This window comes from Bacillus rossius (assembly GCF_032445375.1).
Source record: "Bacillus rossius redtenbacheri isolate Brsri chromosome 9 unlocalized genomic scaffold, Brsri_v3 Brsri_v3_scf9_2, whole genome shotgun sequence".
Lineage (NCBI taxonomy): Eukaryota > Metazoa > Arthropoda > Insecta > Phasmatodea > Bacillidae > Bacillus > Bacillus rossius.
In genome coordinates, this window is record NW_026962013.1 from 30,886,875 (window position 1) to 30,903,540 (window position 16,666).

Sequence of the window (16,666 nt, forward strand, 5' to 3'; positions counted from 1 at the left end):
CGATCTGGTTCATACTTTCTCTTCTTTACAGTCGGCATTTCATCTTCAACTTCTGTCTTCACAATGATGGCTGGTTCTTCCTTGTTTTTAAGTTCGTCGAGGCTACTAGTGATTGGTTTAAATATCTCCTCATTTGCCATCTCACGTGCAAGTCTGGTTCGTCTAGCAAGTAAATATTTTTCACGAACAGACTGTATAGCTCGATGAAGGTCACTGGCCAGGTCCGACATTGTACTGGCTGAAAACTTATTGCAAGACCTCCTTTTATACTTTTTTATTCGTTCGCAGAAACTTCTTTCTTGTGTTTGGCCAAATCTGAATTTGTTGACAAGTGAGATAGTGATGCTTTCAGACTACTTTGAAAAGTCCTCAGATCGTCACGTCTTTGTGAATTCGATACTTCGATCATGTCGCGAATGCGAGAATCCGAGGCTTCCACACGCTGGTCGATGGCAACGAGATACTCTAGTAATTCCTTTTTCACACTGTCTACTTTTTGAGCCAGTAGCGAAATGTATTTGCGTATTTCAGCATCGTGTTTCACGGTGCATAGTTCGGTACGCGGAGCTCGACTGCTACGTCCAAATTTGGAAATGCTATGATTCATGTTTGGCGATAAACTGATCGAAACCTCGTCTGTACCTGCCCTTATATAGAGGCTAGTCTTTGACTATAACTAGGAAACCGTGTTCTTCTTTCCAACACAAGGAGCACATGTCTTTGAATTCCTGGAATGTCATGTCGGTGTTTACGTAATCGTCATAAGCGTGGCATAAATTAAGTTCGTTCATGCGAAACAAAACTATGACATTCGCGTTGTCTCGTAGGAGATGTTTTGGAATACGACTGTACGTCTGACACAGGTAAACGCAGTCCACCTTAGCGTGTCTGCCCATGGAAAAGTACTCTTGTATTATGCCTTGTTTCTCGCACATTACATCGTCGAAAACAAACACGGAATTGGCTTTTGTTTCGGTTGGAGGTACCACATCCGCATTATCATTAAATGGAAAATACTCCAGACCATCCACCGAGCGTAGAACAGTAGCTAGGCGCTGGTACTTTGGCTGTTGCAACGACTTGGAATACAAGTAAATGTTCTCGAACCGAAGACCATTTGGCTCCTCCAGTAAACTCAGAAGAACGCACGTTTTGCCGCAGTTGGACGGACTCCCCATTATGCAACGTACGGCAGAAGGCAACAGTAAGCCATGTCGTGACTCACGCGCACTAAATACATCGTCTTGCGTAATGCGCACGGGCAAACACACGTCTTGCTTGACGACCTGCATTGTACTAAAGTAATTGTATAAAATCAAACACATTTATACTTTCTGGTCAGTTGTGCGTAATGACTCGAAGAGGTAAGAACAAAAAACACATCGGTGCAGGACTCGTGAACTCGCTGATAAACAATCTGCCATTCGAGCTACACATTCCCGGCTACAGATTCTGCGGCCCCGGCACTAAACTAGCGAAAAGGTTAGCTCGCGGTGACGTGGGCATTAATTCTCTCGACGAAAAGTGCAAGCAGCACGATATCGCATATTCATTAAGCAAGGATCTGGAATCCAGACACCGGTCCGACGAGATATTGGCACAGGAAGCCGAATATATAAGTAAATCGTCGAACGCGGGACTAGGAGAGAAAATCGCAGCGTGGGGCGTTTCCAAAATCATGAAGGCAAAGACGAAATTAGGACTGGGTGCTCGTCGAGACAGCTCCATCAAGTCAAAGACTAACTCACGCAAGACCAAACGCAAGACTGGTGCAGGCGTGCAAAAAGCCAAGCAAAAATTACAGACTCTCGACAAGAAGATTATATGAGGATTTCTTCCTTTGCTTTTGCCTGCATTGGGTGCTCTCGGCGGCCTCATCGGTGCAACGAGCGGTATAGTGTGGGCAGTCAACACTTCGAAGAATGAGCGCAAGCAGTTAAAAGAAGCACAGCGACACAATGCCAGCATGGAAGCCATTGCCATGGGTAAAAAAAACGGCGCAGGACTCTACTTGCAACCTCACAAATCAGGTCGAGGCATGAGAAAGAAACGATTGAAAAAATCCTATGTTCTTTGCCGAAACGTCCGCTCACCAATATAGATTTGTTCAGGTATGCTCGAAAACTGAAAATACCAAATTTCCGCGGCGTGTTTATGCGAGACACTTTGCCCAGCAAGCCAAAAATGCACGAACGTGCCATCATTAATTTAGACACGTCGGCGGGTCGAGGCACGCACTGGGTGGCTTATGTAAAGTCTGGAAAAATGGCCGAGTACTACGATAGTTTTGGAAATTTACGGCCTCCGCCAGAACTGCGACAGTGCCTGGGCCGGTCCACTACGTTGTTTTACAATTACGAAACGGAACAGAGCCCTAATCAAACAAACTGCGGACACTTGTGTCTTCGCTTTTTAACAAACAAAAATTAGCTGGTAATTAAAAATTGCTACTTAAAGGTTGTGCAGTGATGATAATTTATTAGTCATGTCGATAACACTTACATTGACAGGTCACGCATCTGAGCTGCGGGCGGTTCATTTCCCGCCTCTGGATTTTGACGGAGAATGGTGTATCGGACTCGTAGATTTTCAAACGTATAATGCCATACCTAATATCGACGAGGAAAACTGCAAGATCTGCTTTCTGAAAAGCGATGGGACCGCTCATGAAATACAGTTACTTGTTGGCTTTTACGAAATTGATGACATTGCAAAGTACATCAGGGATATGTTACCACAGGATGTAGACTTTCAACTGCGTGGAAATCCAAACACTCAAAAAAGCATTCTAACATGCAGTGAAAATGTCGACTTTACGAAACCTGGGACCATAGGTACGATGCTCGGATTCGAATCAAAGGTGTATGATACAGGAAGAACGTACGAATCTACGCACGCAGTAAACATTTTGCCTGTGAATGTCATAAGAATAAACTGTAATTTGGCAAGTGGATCGTATCTTAATGGAAGACTAAGCAACATGCTGCACGAGTTTTCGCCGATGGTCCCGCCAGGATATAAACTGGTAGAAGTACCGCAAAGTATCATTTACATTCCAGTCGTCATGAAGTGCGCACACGAAATCGAGTTCAGAATCGTTGACCAGCGAGAACGATTGGTGAATTTTCAAGACGAAGAAATTACATTACGTCTGCACTTGAAGCGATGGGCATAAAGTTCGTAACACCGAACAGTTATAAAAGAAATCGTATTGGCGTTAATAAGAACAGTTCTCTACCAGACATCGGTGCATTAACACCTGACAGCATAAAGTATCTTCTCAGTATTGGACAAGTGCCGAATAAATATGGAAGACGAAATCCTCAACGTGGAAGATCCGGTCATTTTTGAAGACAGCATTACGAAAATGGAATTGCACGAGTACCAGCCTTTCCTGCTCGGACCGTACGCACTACCATCGGAAGTACGCATTGCAGTACAGCACCAAGATATTTGTACTTTACCTTCGCAGTCATTTCTACGTATAAGAGGCATGCTGACAAAAGCGGATGGTACGCACCCGACAACGACGTCAATATCCTGCAATGGTATTCTTCACCTAATCGAGCGCATTACATATGTACTCAATGGTGTCGAGGTAGACCAGACGAGAGATGTAGGCATAACATCTGCTACGAAAATTACCTTTCGCTCACGCCAAATGAACTGTCTGCTGCAAAGATGGTCGGTTGGGCTCTCGAGGATGAATATAAGCTTCCGGTTTATGCCGAAGGGAAGTTCGAAGTTTGTGTTCCTCTGTCCATGCTTCTTGGATTCGCTGAGGACTACAAGCATATAATCATTAATTCGAAACAAGAGCTTGTACTTATTCTAGCCAACACGCACATTAATGCAATTGTCGCCGCTGCAGAAAACCCTCAAGATGTCTCGCTAACACTACAGTCTATTGAGTGGATGCTGCCCCACATCCAAGTGAGCACCGTTGAACAAGTCAAGATGTTGAAGAACATAGAAAATGGCAAGAACTTCGATGTGCCATTCCGATCCTGGAGCCTGGAAACTTATCCTGGCTTGCCTCATAGTCAGCGTATCAATTGGATAGTAAAGTCCAGCTTCGCTACGGAAAAACCAAGATACATCATCGTCGGGCTTCAGACCGGAAGACAGCTCAATGCAGGAGTGAGTCGCTCCGTATTCGATAACTGTCAAATATGTAATGTAAAAATATTTTTAAACAGCGAAAGTTATCCGTACGTAGACATGAACATGGACTTTGAAAGTGGAAGATTTCTTCTCGCATATCAAATGTACGCCAAGTTTCAGCAAGCTTACTATGGACGGAGACAGTCACCGATACTGAGTCCCGACAGTTTCAAAAACAAGGCTCCGTTAATGGTGTTTGACGTTTCCAAACAGGATGATCGAATATATTAAACATCATCGACTGTAGGATCGAGATAACGACTAGCGGAAATATTCCGCCAAACACCTATGCTTTTTGTCTGATACTTCACGATCGGCTTGCATCGTACAATTGTCGAGACAAACTTGTGAAAATTATGACATAAATACTGTTTCGTTTTCGATAATAATTTAGTTACGACCGAGCATTGCTAGCGACAAGATGTACTGCAACCTGCAAGGTTTCCAGAGTCAAAATGGATTCGTGCTCAAGGAAATTAGCGTCACCTCCGGAGACAAGACTCGAACACGCACTTTCCGACCTCCGTATCCGTGGAAACTACTAGACGAAAAAAGTAATCGGTCGAATGAATGGCTATGTAAATATTATCACGGACTAGAGTGGGATGAAGGAAAAATTCCGTACCACCAAGTGAAAAACACTATTGAAGATTTACTAGTTCAAAACGAAATAATCTACGTTGCCGGACCTGAACAGAAGAAATGGCTGAGCAAGTTGTGTGATGCGTCAGTTGTAATTGTAGACTTACAGACCGACTACGGCTGTCCTTCCCTGCGCAAGCTTAGTGCAATATACGACGTGCAGCCACGTGACAAGTTTGAACGTGTCTGTGCCTGTACAAACTCGCAGTTAATGCAGAAATGGCACGCACAGTGTTAGTAGGAGTCTGCATATATAAATGATGTACCTACGTACGTGCCTTCAGTTGTCGTTCGACCTGCAAGAAGATGTTTACGTTTCATCCTGCTAACGTGTACGTGAGCGCAAGACCTAGCTTCAGCAGTGTTGAGTACAGCTACTGGGATTCTGGGTATCTACGTACATATACAGAAACCTGTGATGGAGGCGCTCAGCATTGGCGGTTTGCGCACTTTCCTGTGTCCTACGAACCGACTCAGCAGCTGGTAGATTGTTGCGAACCTGGAAACTGTGCCGTCTATCACATGAGACCACACACAATCCTTCCTGCTAGCATCGCTGAGGTAGTCGCCTCGTCTGCATGTGCAACACCAAACATGGATGTGTTGCAACCTGTTGCAACCTGTGATGCTTCTACGCAGACATTCAAACGGTGTGCGTCTCGTCGTCGCAGTTCAGGCAGTGAATCTGTCCCAACTGGCACTGAGCCAAAGCCCAGGTGTAGACGTGGTCACAGACATCATCGACCATGTCTTGTCGGAGTTGTCGACGTCGCAGAATATGACCAGCTGGAAACCTGTGTTCCTGATCCCGTGGCCTGCGAACCAGTTGGAACCGGAGTCGATGTTACAGTGCGTGCGGCATTAAAGACTTTGCTTGTGAAAATGCTTGATTCCTTAACCTAATGTGTATTTGTGTATATTTTATAAATAAATGTGTAAAACTTGAACTTGTGTGTGTTTTTATTTCTATACTTTTTAGGTACCTAATAAAAAAATAATTTTAAATACAGACAATATTTTGACTAATGTAGTATACCAGTAGACCGCGGGTATATAAGCGAGGTTCAGACGACTGGACCTGCAGTTCACCTCTGACCACGGTGCAGTACGGACTTGCTCTCTTCAGGTAGTTTCGTGAGGTTTAGTTATGTCGAGCGGAATAGACTGTTTACCGTCAGCAGCGGGGACCTCGATGGCAGCAGCGATGATGATGGAGTCGGAGATCCCGATACCGACTGCAGAGGAGACGGCGACAGCGGTGGAGATCTCGATACCGACTGCAGAGGAGACAACGATATGTGCTGTTCCATCATCAGCTGAAGTTTCATCATCTGCATTCCAGACTTCAATTAATGAAGAGCGTACAGCGCATCAATGCAAATTTTGTGGCGCATCTTTTACTAAACCTACAAATGCACACAGACATGAAAGAAGCAGCTGTCAGAATAATGCTCAAAGAATAATGTTTCAATGTATAAAATGTAATAAACTAATTTCACGTCTCGATAGCTTACATCATCATTATAAAAAATGCTCCGAGAAAGTTAACTGCGAGTATAATGAACATGGTTATTGTTTTGACTCATGTGTTGTACCAGCTGATGAGACTATATAAGTTAGACCCTGGTGATATGAACTTCTGTCCGTCTCTAACTGTGGTGATGAACGGATCGGATAGTTAGACTTGTATAACATAATAGACCGGTATCTAGCTATTCTTGAGAACTCGATGGCATCATTACCACTATCTACACCAACCTGGATCGAAAGTCTACCATCATCAGTGCAGATCACGATGACAACGATGTCTACAGCTACACCTGCTCTCAGCACAGCAGGAGATTTCGACGCGTGCAACATCTTCTGCAGAGCAGACCTCAACTGCTTCAGAAGTTAACATGTAAGCAGTGTTACAATGGTTGTCAACAGTTCCAGTGTCATTGATGAAGGAAGGAGCATCCAGCGGTGTTCCATCACCCGACTGCACGTACTGTGAGAAGATCAAAAACTTGAAATTACGGGATTATGTAATACACAATTGTAGTAATAACTCTGAACGCATTAAATATCAGTGCAGCAGGTGTTTAAGCAAGTTTGTACAATATGGAAGATTAAAACGGCACCTCAGGAATTGTGATAGACTGGGTGTACATTCATCGGAATCAAGCTGTATATTTTGTAACAAAACATTGGCAAATATTCAAAGTGCACAACGACATGAAATATATCACTGTCCTTTTAATGAAGTCAATAATTCGTCTTTGTGTGAAAATTGTGGTATACCAATATGTCGACCAGATAAACTGAATAGACATTTATGAACATGTAAAAGACTTACTTCGTCCATTAAGAGGACTGTTTGAATCGAGGAATCCACAAAACTTTTGTAATTTGACTGTGTATTTTTTTGTACTTGTAGTAGTATAGTATGTATGTAATAAAAGTTTTTTTTAAAGAACTTGCAGTGTTTTTATTTTCTCAAACCTGTCACTTTAGTGGTACTTTTTTAAAATATTAAAGTTGCTTTGTATCGGCCAGGGATCGAACCAAGGACCTTAGTCGATCTAATCAATCATTATATAGATTACAAATTTATTTAATTAATTTTGAACTTTTTCCCGAATCTCTAGCATTAAAATTACGAATTTCTAATATGGTGGTCTTGATGTCTGATAGGATGATGGTTGTAGAGGATTTAAAGTCTCTCTACGAATGTTTATCATGGTTTATTGAAATTATTATTTTTTACATAAAATTAAACATTATTGCATCGATCGGGTATCGAACCGAGGACAGGAATCGATCGAATCAATATGTAAAATGATGAGTGATTTATTTAATGAATTTTGGAACTTTTCCCGATTTTCTAGCTAAATAATTACACAATTCAAAGATGGCGGCCAAATGACAAGATGGCGGGTGTAACAGCAATAATAATAAATGATTACTGCACTCAAGCGGGTGAGAATTCAACTAATATGACGTCAGCGCACTCTAGCAGACGATAACAAGATGATGGCTTTCAGCAGACGAAGACAAGATGGCGGACATGACATCATACTAGTTGACCTTGTTATTGGTGGTAGGTTAGTCTGTAGGTGACTTCCATGGAGGAAGGATCGGTCGCCATTTTTATTTTTTTGCCCTCACCGGGTTCGAACCGAGGACTCCGAGCTCCGTGTCGTTAATGTATGTTTTTTAAATATTTTTATTAGAAATTTAATAATTGAATTTTTTTATAAATTTAAATTTTTTTTCATTAAAATCGGATAATAAATAAAGATTTTAAAGATGATGGCCGTAACGGAAATTGCAACTATGACGTCATATTTCAAAATGGCTGCCGTGAAATCCTTATTTTCAAGGTTGGCGGCTTAAAGCGGCTAGCTCTTAGGAGTTTTAAGCCGCTTTTAGGCATTTGGGTTCTTTCTAAGACAAATTAACATTTGAGGATTTTCGAAATCCTAATTTTTGAATTGAGGAATTTTTTGAGAATTTTTGGCGGATTTTTTTTCCCACAGAAATGGAAATTTTGGCGATTTTTGAGGAATTTTGGGCAAATTTTGCCGAATTTTGGCGAATTTTGGCACATTTTGAAGGTCCAAGGTCAAGGGTCATGGTCACATATATCCAAGATGGCCGCCGTGACGTCACAATCCAAGATGGCGGACTGGCTCTCGGCTCCACACCCTGAACCCTGTGCCAGTACCGGCTATTATATACTACTCCCTTCGGTCGATAGCAAGGTCGTATTCTTCCGGTGTGGTTCCTCTTGATTTAATAAACAAATTCTTCGCCGTTTTAATAACCGGCCCAGGGTCGTGGTGCGATCTCGCCGGCACACGTTGCGACCGGCTGACGTCACGGGCGTAGGGTGTCGCCCGGCTGACGTCACGGGAGTAGGGTGTCGCCCGGCTGACGTCACGGGAGTAGGGTGTCGCCCGCGGAGTAACGACCACCTCTGGGAGCCGAGCTCGCCTCGTTACCGCGAGACCAAGGGCGGAGGGCATCGGATGGCTCTGACCCAGGACTTCTCTTTGCGTGGTGCTGGACAACCTTGCCGCTGTGGCTCGCCCCAGCCTCACAAACGTCTTTGTTCTTTTGACATGCACGTAATTTGATTCAACACAGTTTCTTGGACTTACGCCATTGCAGTTTTGCACTTTTCTGTCATGGGGAAAGAAAAAAATTAAAGAACGCAAATAAAGAATTAAAAATATCAAAAAAAATACCCACAGAGAACAAGCCTAAAGCAGCTATGTCAATTATCTTTGATAGATTTGTGCAATGGGAGTGTATGACTTGATGTAAGTTTTCGGACTTACGCCAATGCTAAGCACTTTTTCTGTAGAAGAAAACTAAAAAATAAAAATAAATAAATAAATAAAAATACCCAAAAGACAAAAAACACAAATTAAGAAAAAAATTGCTGTTGTCAACAGGATATAAACACCACAAAATATTCCGTAACAGGAATATGGTCAGCAAACAAAGAAGAAGAAAAAATGTAATCATTTGTGGGTTATTTTTTAGTTCTCTTAGTACATTTTTCTTCGTTTTTCTTTGTTTGCTGACCATATTCCTGTTTCGGAATATTTTGTGGTGTTTATATCCTGTTGACAACAGAAATTTTTGCTTAATTTGTTTGGTTTTTTTGTTTTTTTTTTGGTATTTTTATTTATTTTTATTATTTAGTTGTCGTCTACAGAAAAAGTGCTTAGCAATGGCGTATGTCCAAAAACTTACATCAAGTCAGCTATGTCAAACAGATAAACCCAGTGGTGTGCCTAAACAGCCACTCGAGGCTACTACTGCCAGCCTACAGTAGCCCCAGCCGAAGGTCCCTGAAGTTTTCCTTCCGAGTTCCTATGCTGTTCAGTTCCGTTGCGCGCGCAGCAATCTGCAGCTCCGCCAGTTCCATCCCGCAGTTCTTCTACACTTCGCATTTTTTTTTTCCCCCCAGCACGTCGAGCTCCCCTGCGGTTACTTCGCCGACGATCAGCATCCAGTCTACCTTTCACCCCGATAGCCGTAATAACGACTCCACCGGGCCGGCCAGTGGTCCGCGGACTGCTGTTGGTTATTCACAGTCACCCCAGCGAGATTGCAAACTATCGAGCTGGTATTCTCGTATCCGCCACCCGAGGGACGCGGTCGGTAGCAGTTGGCGCTGCTAGGCCGCCTCCAGTTAGCCCACAAATACCCCACGCTCTGCCAGCCCTTCGGTAACCCAATAGGTCGCAGGGCACTCCAGGGCCAACAGCCCGCAGGAGAGATGCGCGCGCCCCGAGAGACGATAGCCGATAGGGGTTCGTTTCTGCCGCGAAAGGGACGCAGAATAGGCCGCGGGGCTCCACGTGGCGGAGTGTGGCTCAGGTTGAACCCCGCCGTGCTGCAGGGATAGGCGGGTCGCGGCGGTAGGGACCCGCCTGCGCCTGACGCCACACCGACTTGCTGGCATCTAGTAAGGGAGTATTTGGGCAGAGGGCAAGATAACGGGGTTTGCGCTTATTTTGAAAGCGAGTAGTAATTTTGTTAATTCATGTATATTTATAAAATTGTCTTATTTCTAGAGATCCTTAAATTTCGCGGATTCATTTAGTCGCAAGCTAGAATGCAAACCTTCACACTCTCGCACTGTGTTCATGATCGGCACGCAGTTGTTTGGACACGCCCCTCTACGACCGTGAGCCAATGACGCCCAGCTAGGAGAGAAGTAAGGCGAATCAGGTATAGTGCCAAATAACAAGAATAAAAATTTTCTCGCTGAGAATTCAACCAATGGGAAAGTAAACATGGGTCGAGCGCACCTATAACTTTGAATTCTATCCCGAGGCCAGAAGAATTCGCGAAATGTCCGGGTCTCTACTTATTTCTCTCTTTCTGCCGTTTTGCTTATGAGTCAGGGTTTGAATTGCCAAAGAGGTTTCACTTGTATCACGTGTGCCTTTGAATATGTATACTGTATAGAAGTCGCGAGTGGATAGGATTTACTCTACGTTTTTCAGAAGCGTATGATGAGCAGCTTGGGAACTTCACCGCTGCAGTGCGCTGCCGTAACGCCCTGTATCGTCTTAGTTGTTATTTACCCGTTAGGGCGCACCACTGTCGCCCGCTGTCAATCCCCGCACCCCGCCACCCATCATTCACTGCAGCTCAACGTCGTTCAACGGGAGGGGGAAGGGGTGTTTGAAGAGTTCGACACTTGTCCGCTAGGGACCACCACAAGTCGATGCCCTAGAGATGGTGGCGATTGCGGCGGTGAATTAACCAACTACCTCAAAACCGTATTAGAAATTTTAACCTGGGCTGGCGACTTCTATACAGTATATATATATTCAAAGCGTGTGCTGAGCTACACGTACTTGTCTGTGTAAATGCTGTATCCCACACCTCCCGGAGCCGATGTGTCCTGGTGTGACCGCCCGTGTGCCCGCGTCTGTGCGCAGGCGGGCGGCCGAGTACGCGCGGGAGCACGAGGAGGCCAGCCAGGACGCGCAGGGCTACCTGTCCAACCCCATCAACGCCTACCTGCTGGTCAAGCGGCTCACCACGGACTGGAAGGACGTCGAGGCGCACATCACCAGCGACGTGGGCCAGAGTGAGTGCGCGGCGTCCGTCGTCAGGGAGATCGGTTTGCAGATCGTCCGTCCGTCAACAGCTCGGAAAAGCTCTTAACTTTTTACGGACGGACGGACGGATTTTATATGTGGTCAATTGTTACAATAATACAAGTCTGTTGTGTTTGTGTAGATCGTTCAGATGTTTGTATAATAACATTGCCGTTCTTAAAACTCATCTTCAAACGATTAATCTCGACCCGGGGCGTAGCCAGGGGGGGGGGGTTAGGGGTTCCACCCCCCCCCCCTCCTTAGCACCAATAATAAATTTCATATTAAAATTAATAAAATTTTTACCATTACAATATTTAAATTTAAGTACCGAAAACTGCTAAAATAGCATTATTTTACACCTTAAAATCCAAATTTTCCTGGGGGAGGACCCCCGGACCCCCCTCTTTAATACAGGGGGGGGGGGGCATGCTTCTTAACACCCCCCATACACAAATCCTGGCTACGCCACTGATCACGACTCTGAATTTTGCTGAGGAAATTCTAATCCAACGCGTACATAAACATGGCATTAATTGCAAACAACATCTAAATATAAATCTCCGAGAGTAAAACATGTACTGTTAGACTCACAATGATCCGCACGTCCGTCCTATATTTTCTACTTGCCTGCTGCCAACATCTATTAAGGCTTAAATTGTTGAGAACATTTCTCTTGTAAAGGTTTACCAGTTCGAGAATCATGCACGCTAAGCACTTATAAATTATGAAACAAACTCTAAAATCTTATAATTAAATACATTTTCGAGTTACTGCGCATTCTTAATTATTTTTGTGTCAAATGCAACTTTTTTTGTTTCAAACATCAAACTTAAAACGTGTTCATGGGTAAGTTAATAACATAATACGGAAGCATCAAAACAAACAAACTAACTAAAAAAAATACCTTTCAATTTAAAAGGCAATGCCGTTCAGACATTTTTGAGGTTATAATTTCATCCGTCCGTCGAAAGTTAAAATTTTGCAAGGTTTGAACGGACGGACGGATGGATGGAATTTTCCGGGCCATCTGATTGTCTGCATGTCACGTGATCGACGGATGGTTGAGACGGATCATTGCGAGTCCAGCTTTATTTGGGAAAATATTCTGTCGGACGGATGAAGTTGGCCAGATGCGTGGCGTTGACGGACGGAGGCGACGGGCTATTGTATTTCCGCCTTCACACGCCATGTTGATTTTTTTTCCCTTCGTATTTTCAAGCATGTTTACAGGAAACAGCAAATGTAAATAGAGGTTAACTGGTTGGATTGCCGTTTTCCCATGTGGCGTCAGCACTATTGTCTAGCAGTTCTTACAGCATCCATAGTACGGCGTGTAGGCTTTTCCGCTATGTAGTACTGGGTGACGTAAGTTGAAAATAGTTTGGTTTTTTCTTGTACGGGAAAATTTAGTAATGGTTTAGGTGCTGTTCTTAAGTAAATTGTTTAAAATTGACTACACTAAAGAACAAATGTATGTGGACCTCTGTTAGCTCGGTTGGTAGATCGTCGCTGGTTTAAATCCAGCCCAGTTAACAAATTTTGTGTTATGGGTTTTATTATTTACTTTTACCTCTCTAAAGTTTTATATTTTTGTCATAAACTTTTTTCCCTTTGCAAAAAATGTTGCGTTTTGAAATTGATAAATAAACGACAGATCCCAGTTTTTCGCGAGCAAAGAACATGGCAGAGGTTTGTTGCTAGTATCCTGTGGTTTGTATCAGAAATTACTCACTCAATTGTAGGACCTCCGTTCCACTCCATATTCTGGTACTGCAGGCCTCCAGTTGAGAAGTTCTGCACTAAGGAGACTATAGGCTACCACTCCATATTCTGGCTTACTATTCAAATGCATTCTTGTTATTATTACGAAGTGCTACACACACAGTGGGCTCTTTAAATTACCTTTGCTGGATCTAGTCTCTTGTTATTGTAATATGTCTTTGGCTGCTGAATCATTTACCTCGTCTGTCTTGTGTTATTTTGTGTATGGTGCCTATCTGGTTATGTTTGAATGTAATGTTTTGACTGGCACTTGAAATTAATTTAAGGGGTTTGTATCCTAAATTATTTTGCTTCCATAGTTTTTTTTTTTTTTGCTCATCATCTTAAATAAATTCATAACATAAATACCGTTGATGGTTTGTAAAATGTTTTTAAAAAATTTAATAAATATTTATTTGGTGGCAAAGGGCCAAATTTTATGTCAACCCTAGCATGAACAAAGATCATGCAGTCGTGCTGTATAGCTGTATACAGTTTTAAATTAATCGTTTGTGTGTAACTTGTGCCATGTATTACTTAGTTGTTTTCATAAAAGTTTCTCGGGGTTTTGGGAAATCAAATTTTTTTTTTTAATTTATGAATTATCTACAAAAAATAGCTAAGTAGCCCAAATTTAAAACATGCTTTTTGTTCATGCTGGCTTTTAAGTTTCTAAGAACTATTAAAAAATTACGTATTAAATTTATGGAACAATTTATAAACAACTAACGATGGTTGTTTTCAGTAGCGGATCCAGAGGGGGTGGGGGGGGGGGGGGGGCTAAGGGGCTCAAGCCCCCTCCAAAAGCATCTGGGTCCACTATTGTTTTAGTGTTTGCCTTGATAAAGCCTAGCCTCAGCTGGGTCAAGCCCCTCCCAAACCAAAATCCTGGACCCGCCACTGGTTGTTTTATCATTGTATATTTTTGTACAATGAGCTGAAACACTAAATTATGGAAGGAATAATGATGTAGGGTGCCCCTCATGTAAGTCGTGACGACTGCGCAGGCTTCGTGGACAACCTGACGCAGTACCACCAGGTGCTCAAGTTCCCCACGGACGAGGACCTGAACGGCGCGGCGGTGGCGCTCATGCGGCTGCAAGACACCTACAAGCTGGACACGTCCTCCGTGGCGCGCGGCGAGCTCAACGGCGTGCAGTACAGCACGGAGCTCACAGGTCAGTGCTGGCGCTTCGCGGTGCGCGGTCTTCTCGTCGTGGGAAGCCTACGATTCACTCGTCCTTCTGGACATACCCGAATACTCACGTTGGCAAGCCTTCTGTTCACAGACGAGAGAGCCAAACCCGAAGTTCCCCGAACTTCATGCTCGCTTTTTTTTTTTTCCGTTCTATCTCATTGTGAAAACCGGTATGGCATTAAATTTTGTGGTCGATTAGAATAAGTTAGCTACATTATAAATACTTTAATATATTGTGGATGGTTGGTTGGTTATTTTAGGTAAGTATAGCTACATTAAAAATACTGTGAAATCATTTTATGGTTGCTTAGCAAATAACTTTTTAATATGTAGCTATCCAGGGCTAGGAAACCGTTTACATGATTTCACAGTATCTTTAATGTAGCTATCCTAACCAAATCAACCGTCCACAATGTTTTAAAGTAGTATTTATAATGTAGCTAACCTAACCTAATTGACTATTAGTTATCATGAGTTGTATATTTATTTACAATGAACAAAAAAAAAAAAACGAAGATGCACGATCGGGCGTTTGGTCTCTCGTCTGTTGAAAGAAGGCTTGCCAACGTGAGTATTCGGGTATGTCCAGAAGGACGAGTGAATCTTAGGCTTCCCCTCCCCGTCGTGCGTAGGCCGAGAAGCCTAAGATGCCCATCAAGTTCTGTCCCTGCCCGAACACGCCCGAATAATCACCTTCGGCCAACCTCAGTATTTGTTTTATTTTTGCGCAGGAAAAATGAATTCAAATATTAAAAGTGGTGGTCGGTTAGGTTAGCTACTTAAAACACTTTAAAACACTACGGACGGTTAGTTAGGTTTGTGCAGCTACATTAAAATAAACAGAGAAATATAAATATATATATATATATAAATGAACCCGAGGTTGGCCGAAGGTGAATATTCGGGCGTGTTCAGGCAGTGACAGAACTTGATGTACATCTTAGGCTTCCCGCGTAGGCCAGCTATGAGATTACAGCGACGATAACCATTACTCTATGTGGAGGAAGAATGAAGATAAAAATATAATGTAGTTCACTTGAGTGCTTCCAAGAATCTGTACCTGGAGTTTCATCCCAAAGTATTATTCTGGGGAGAAAAAAATTTTTTTTAGCCATTTTCTTACAATTTCAAAACTAAACACATAGGTACAGAGCTACTCATCCATCATCTGAAACTCTTTTCGTAAACAAATAACACTCTAAAATCTTGAGAAGTTTTCAAATAGTTTTTTTTTTTTTTTTACGCTTTACACAACGTATACGTCCCCGGGTAGACAGAGGCTTTCAAAGCCAGTTCTACAATGACACGGTGGACATAGGCGTGCGCAGGACTTCAATATTGGTGGTGCCAGATTACACAACAGCCCTGTCATTCACGGACCCCGAGCCTAAAGCGGGGGGTGGGGGGGTCCTCCCCCGGAAAAATTTGGATTTGAAAGCGCAAAATGGTGGAATTGAAGGTGTTTCCAAACAAAAACATTAAATACACAGATGTAAAAATTTTAAAATTTTTTATGACATTTTTTGGACACTATAATCACCAGGAAAACTACTAACTATTTACAGTTTTAAGCTTTGTTGAGCCATAAAGTAAATTGCACAATTTGTTTGCACGGAATTATTGCTGGTGGCTTTGAAAAACCGTACTTATATGTTTTCTGAAGACGCCAAATAAATGTTAGAAAAACATTCTCAAATGTTAAGTTTTAAAATCAACAAATGAAGGGAGTTTTTGTAACATACCTAAAATATGTAAAATATTAAAATAATAAAAATACACAAATAAGAGTGGGCAAGTTTTAACTTTTGTAATACAACAAAAATGTTGAGTCGTCGACTGCATATAAGCAGTGCCGTATTAACGTATAGGCGAACCCAGCGGTCGCCGGGGGCCTCGCCCCCCAGGGGGCCTCAGTCTGCCTCACAAAGAAAACACACACTACAATTGTTCTGTCTGTGACAAGTGTGTGACAATACACAATTGCAAGAAAAATATTTCTTGTTTCGGCTTGAGGAATAAAAAATATTCGATGATACATAATTTCTTACATATATATTTTTCGTTTTTAATAATTTATACATTACACACTAGCAAACCAATCGAAAGGAATCGTATCAAGCAGCTAGCTGTCGAATGGTGGTCAGCGTGCAGGTGCACTGCGCGCATTATGTTGGCAGTACATTTAAACAATGTGCGTTTTACCTATCGAGGAATCGATCTACTGCGTAAAGAAACAGTTCTGCGCTGGGCTATGAGAGTAAGCGAAAGTTTGTTTTCTGTGTTGTTA

At 42.7% G+C, this 16,666-nt stretch overlaps 1 protein-coding gene across 3 annotated transcripts in view; it reads left to right on the forward strand.

The window, feature by feature from the left end:
- Positions 1–16,666, forward strand: part of LOC134543151 (prolyl 4-hydroxylase subunit alpha-1) — a 119,228-nt gene that overhangs the window by 75,425 nt on the left and 27,137 nt on the right. For all 3 annotated transcript variants that reach the window (XM_063388009.1, XM_063388011.1, XM_063388010.1), the window contains exons 3-4: positions 11,256–11,407; positions 14,189–14,359. In XM_063388009.1, the coding sequence (XP_063244079.1) occupies positions 11,256–11,407; positions 14,189–14,359 (323 nt within the window). The remainder of the gene's footprint in view (positions 1–11,255; positions 11,408–14,188; positions 14,360–16,666) is intronic.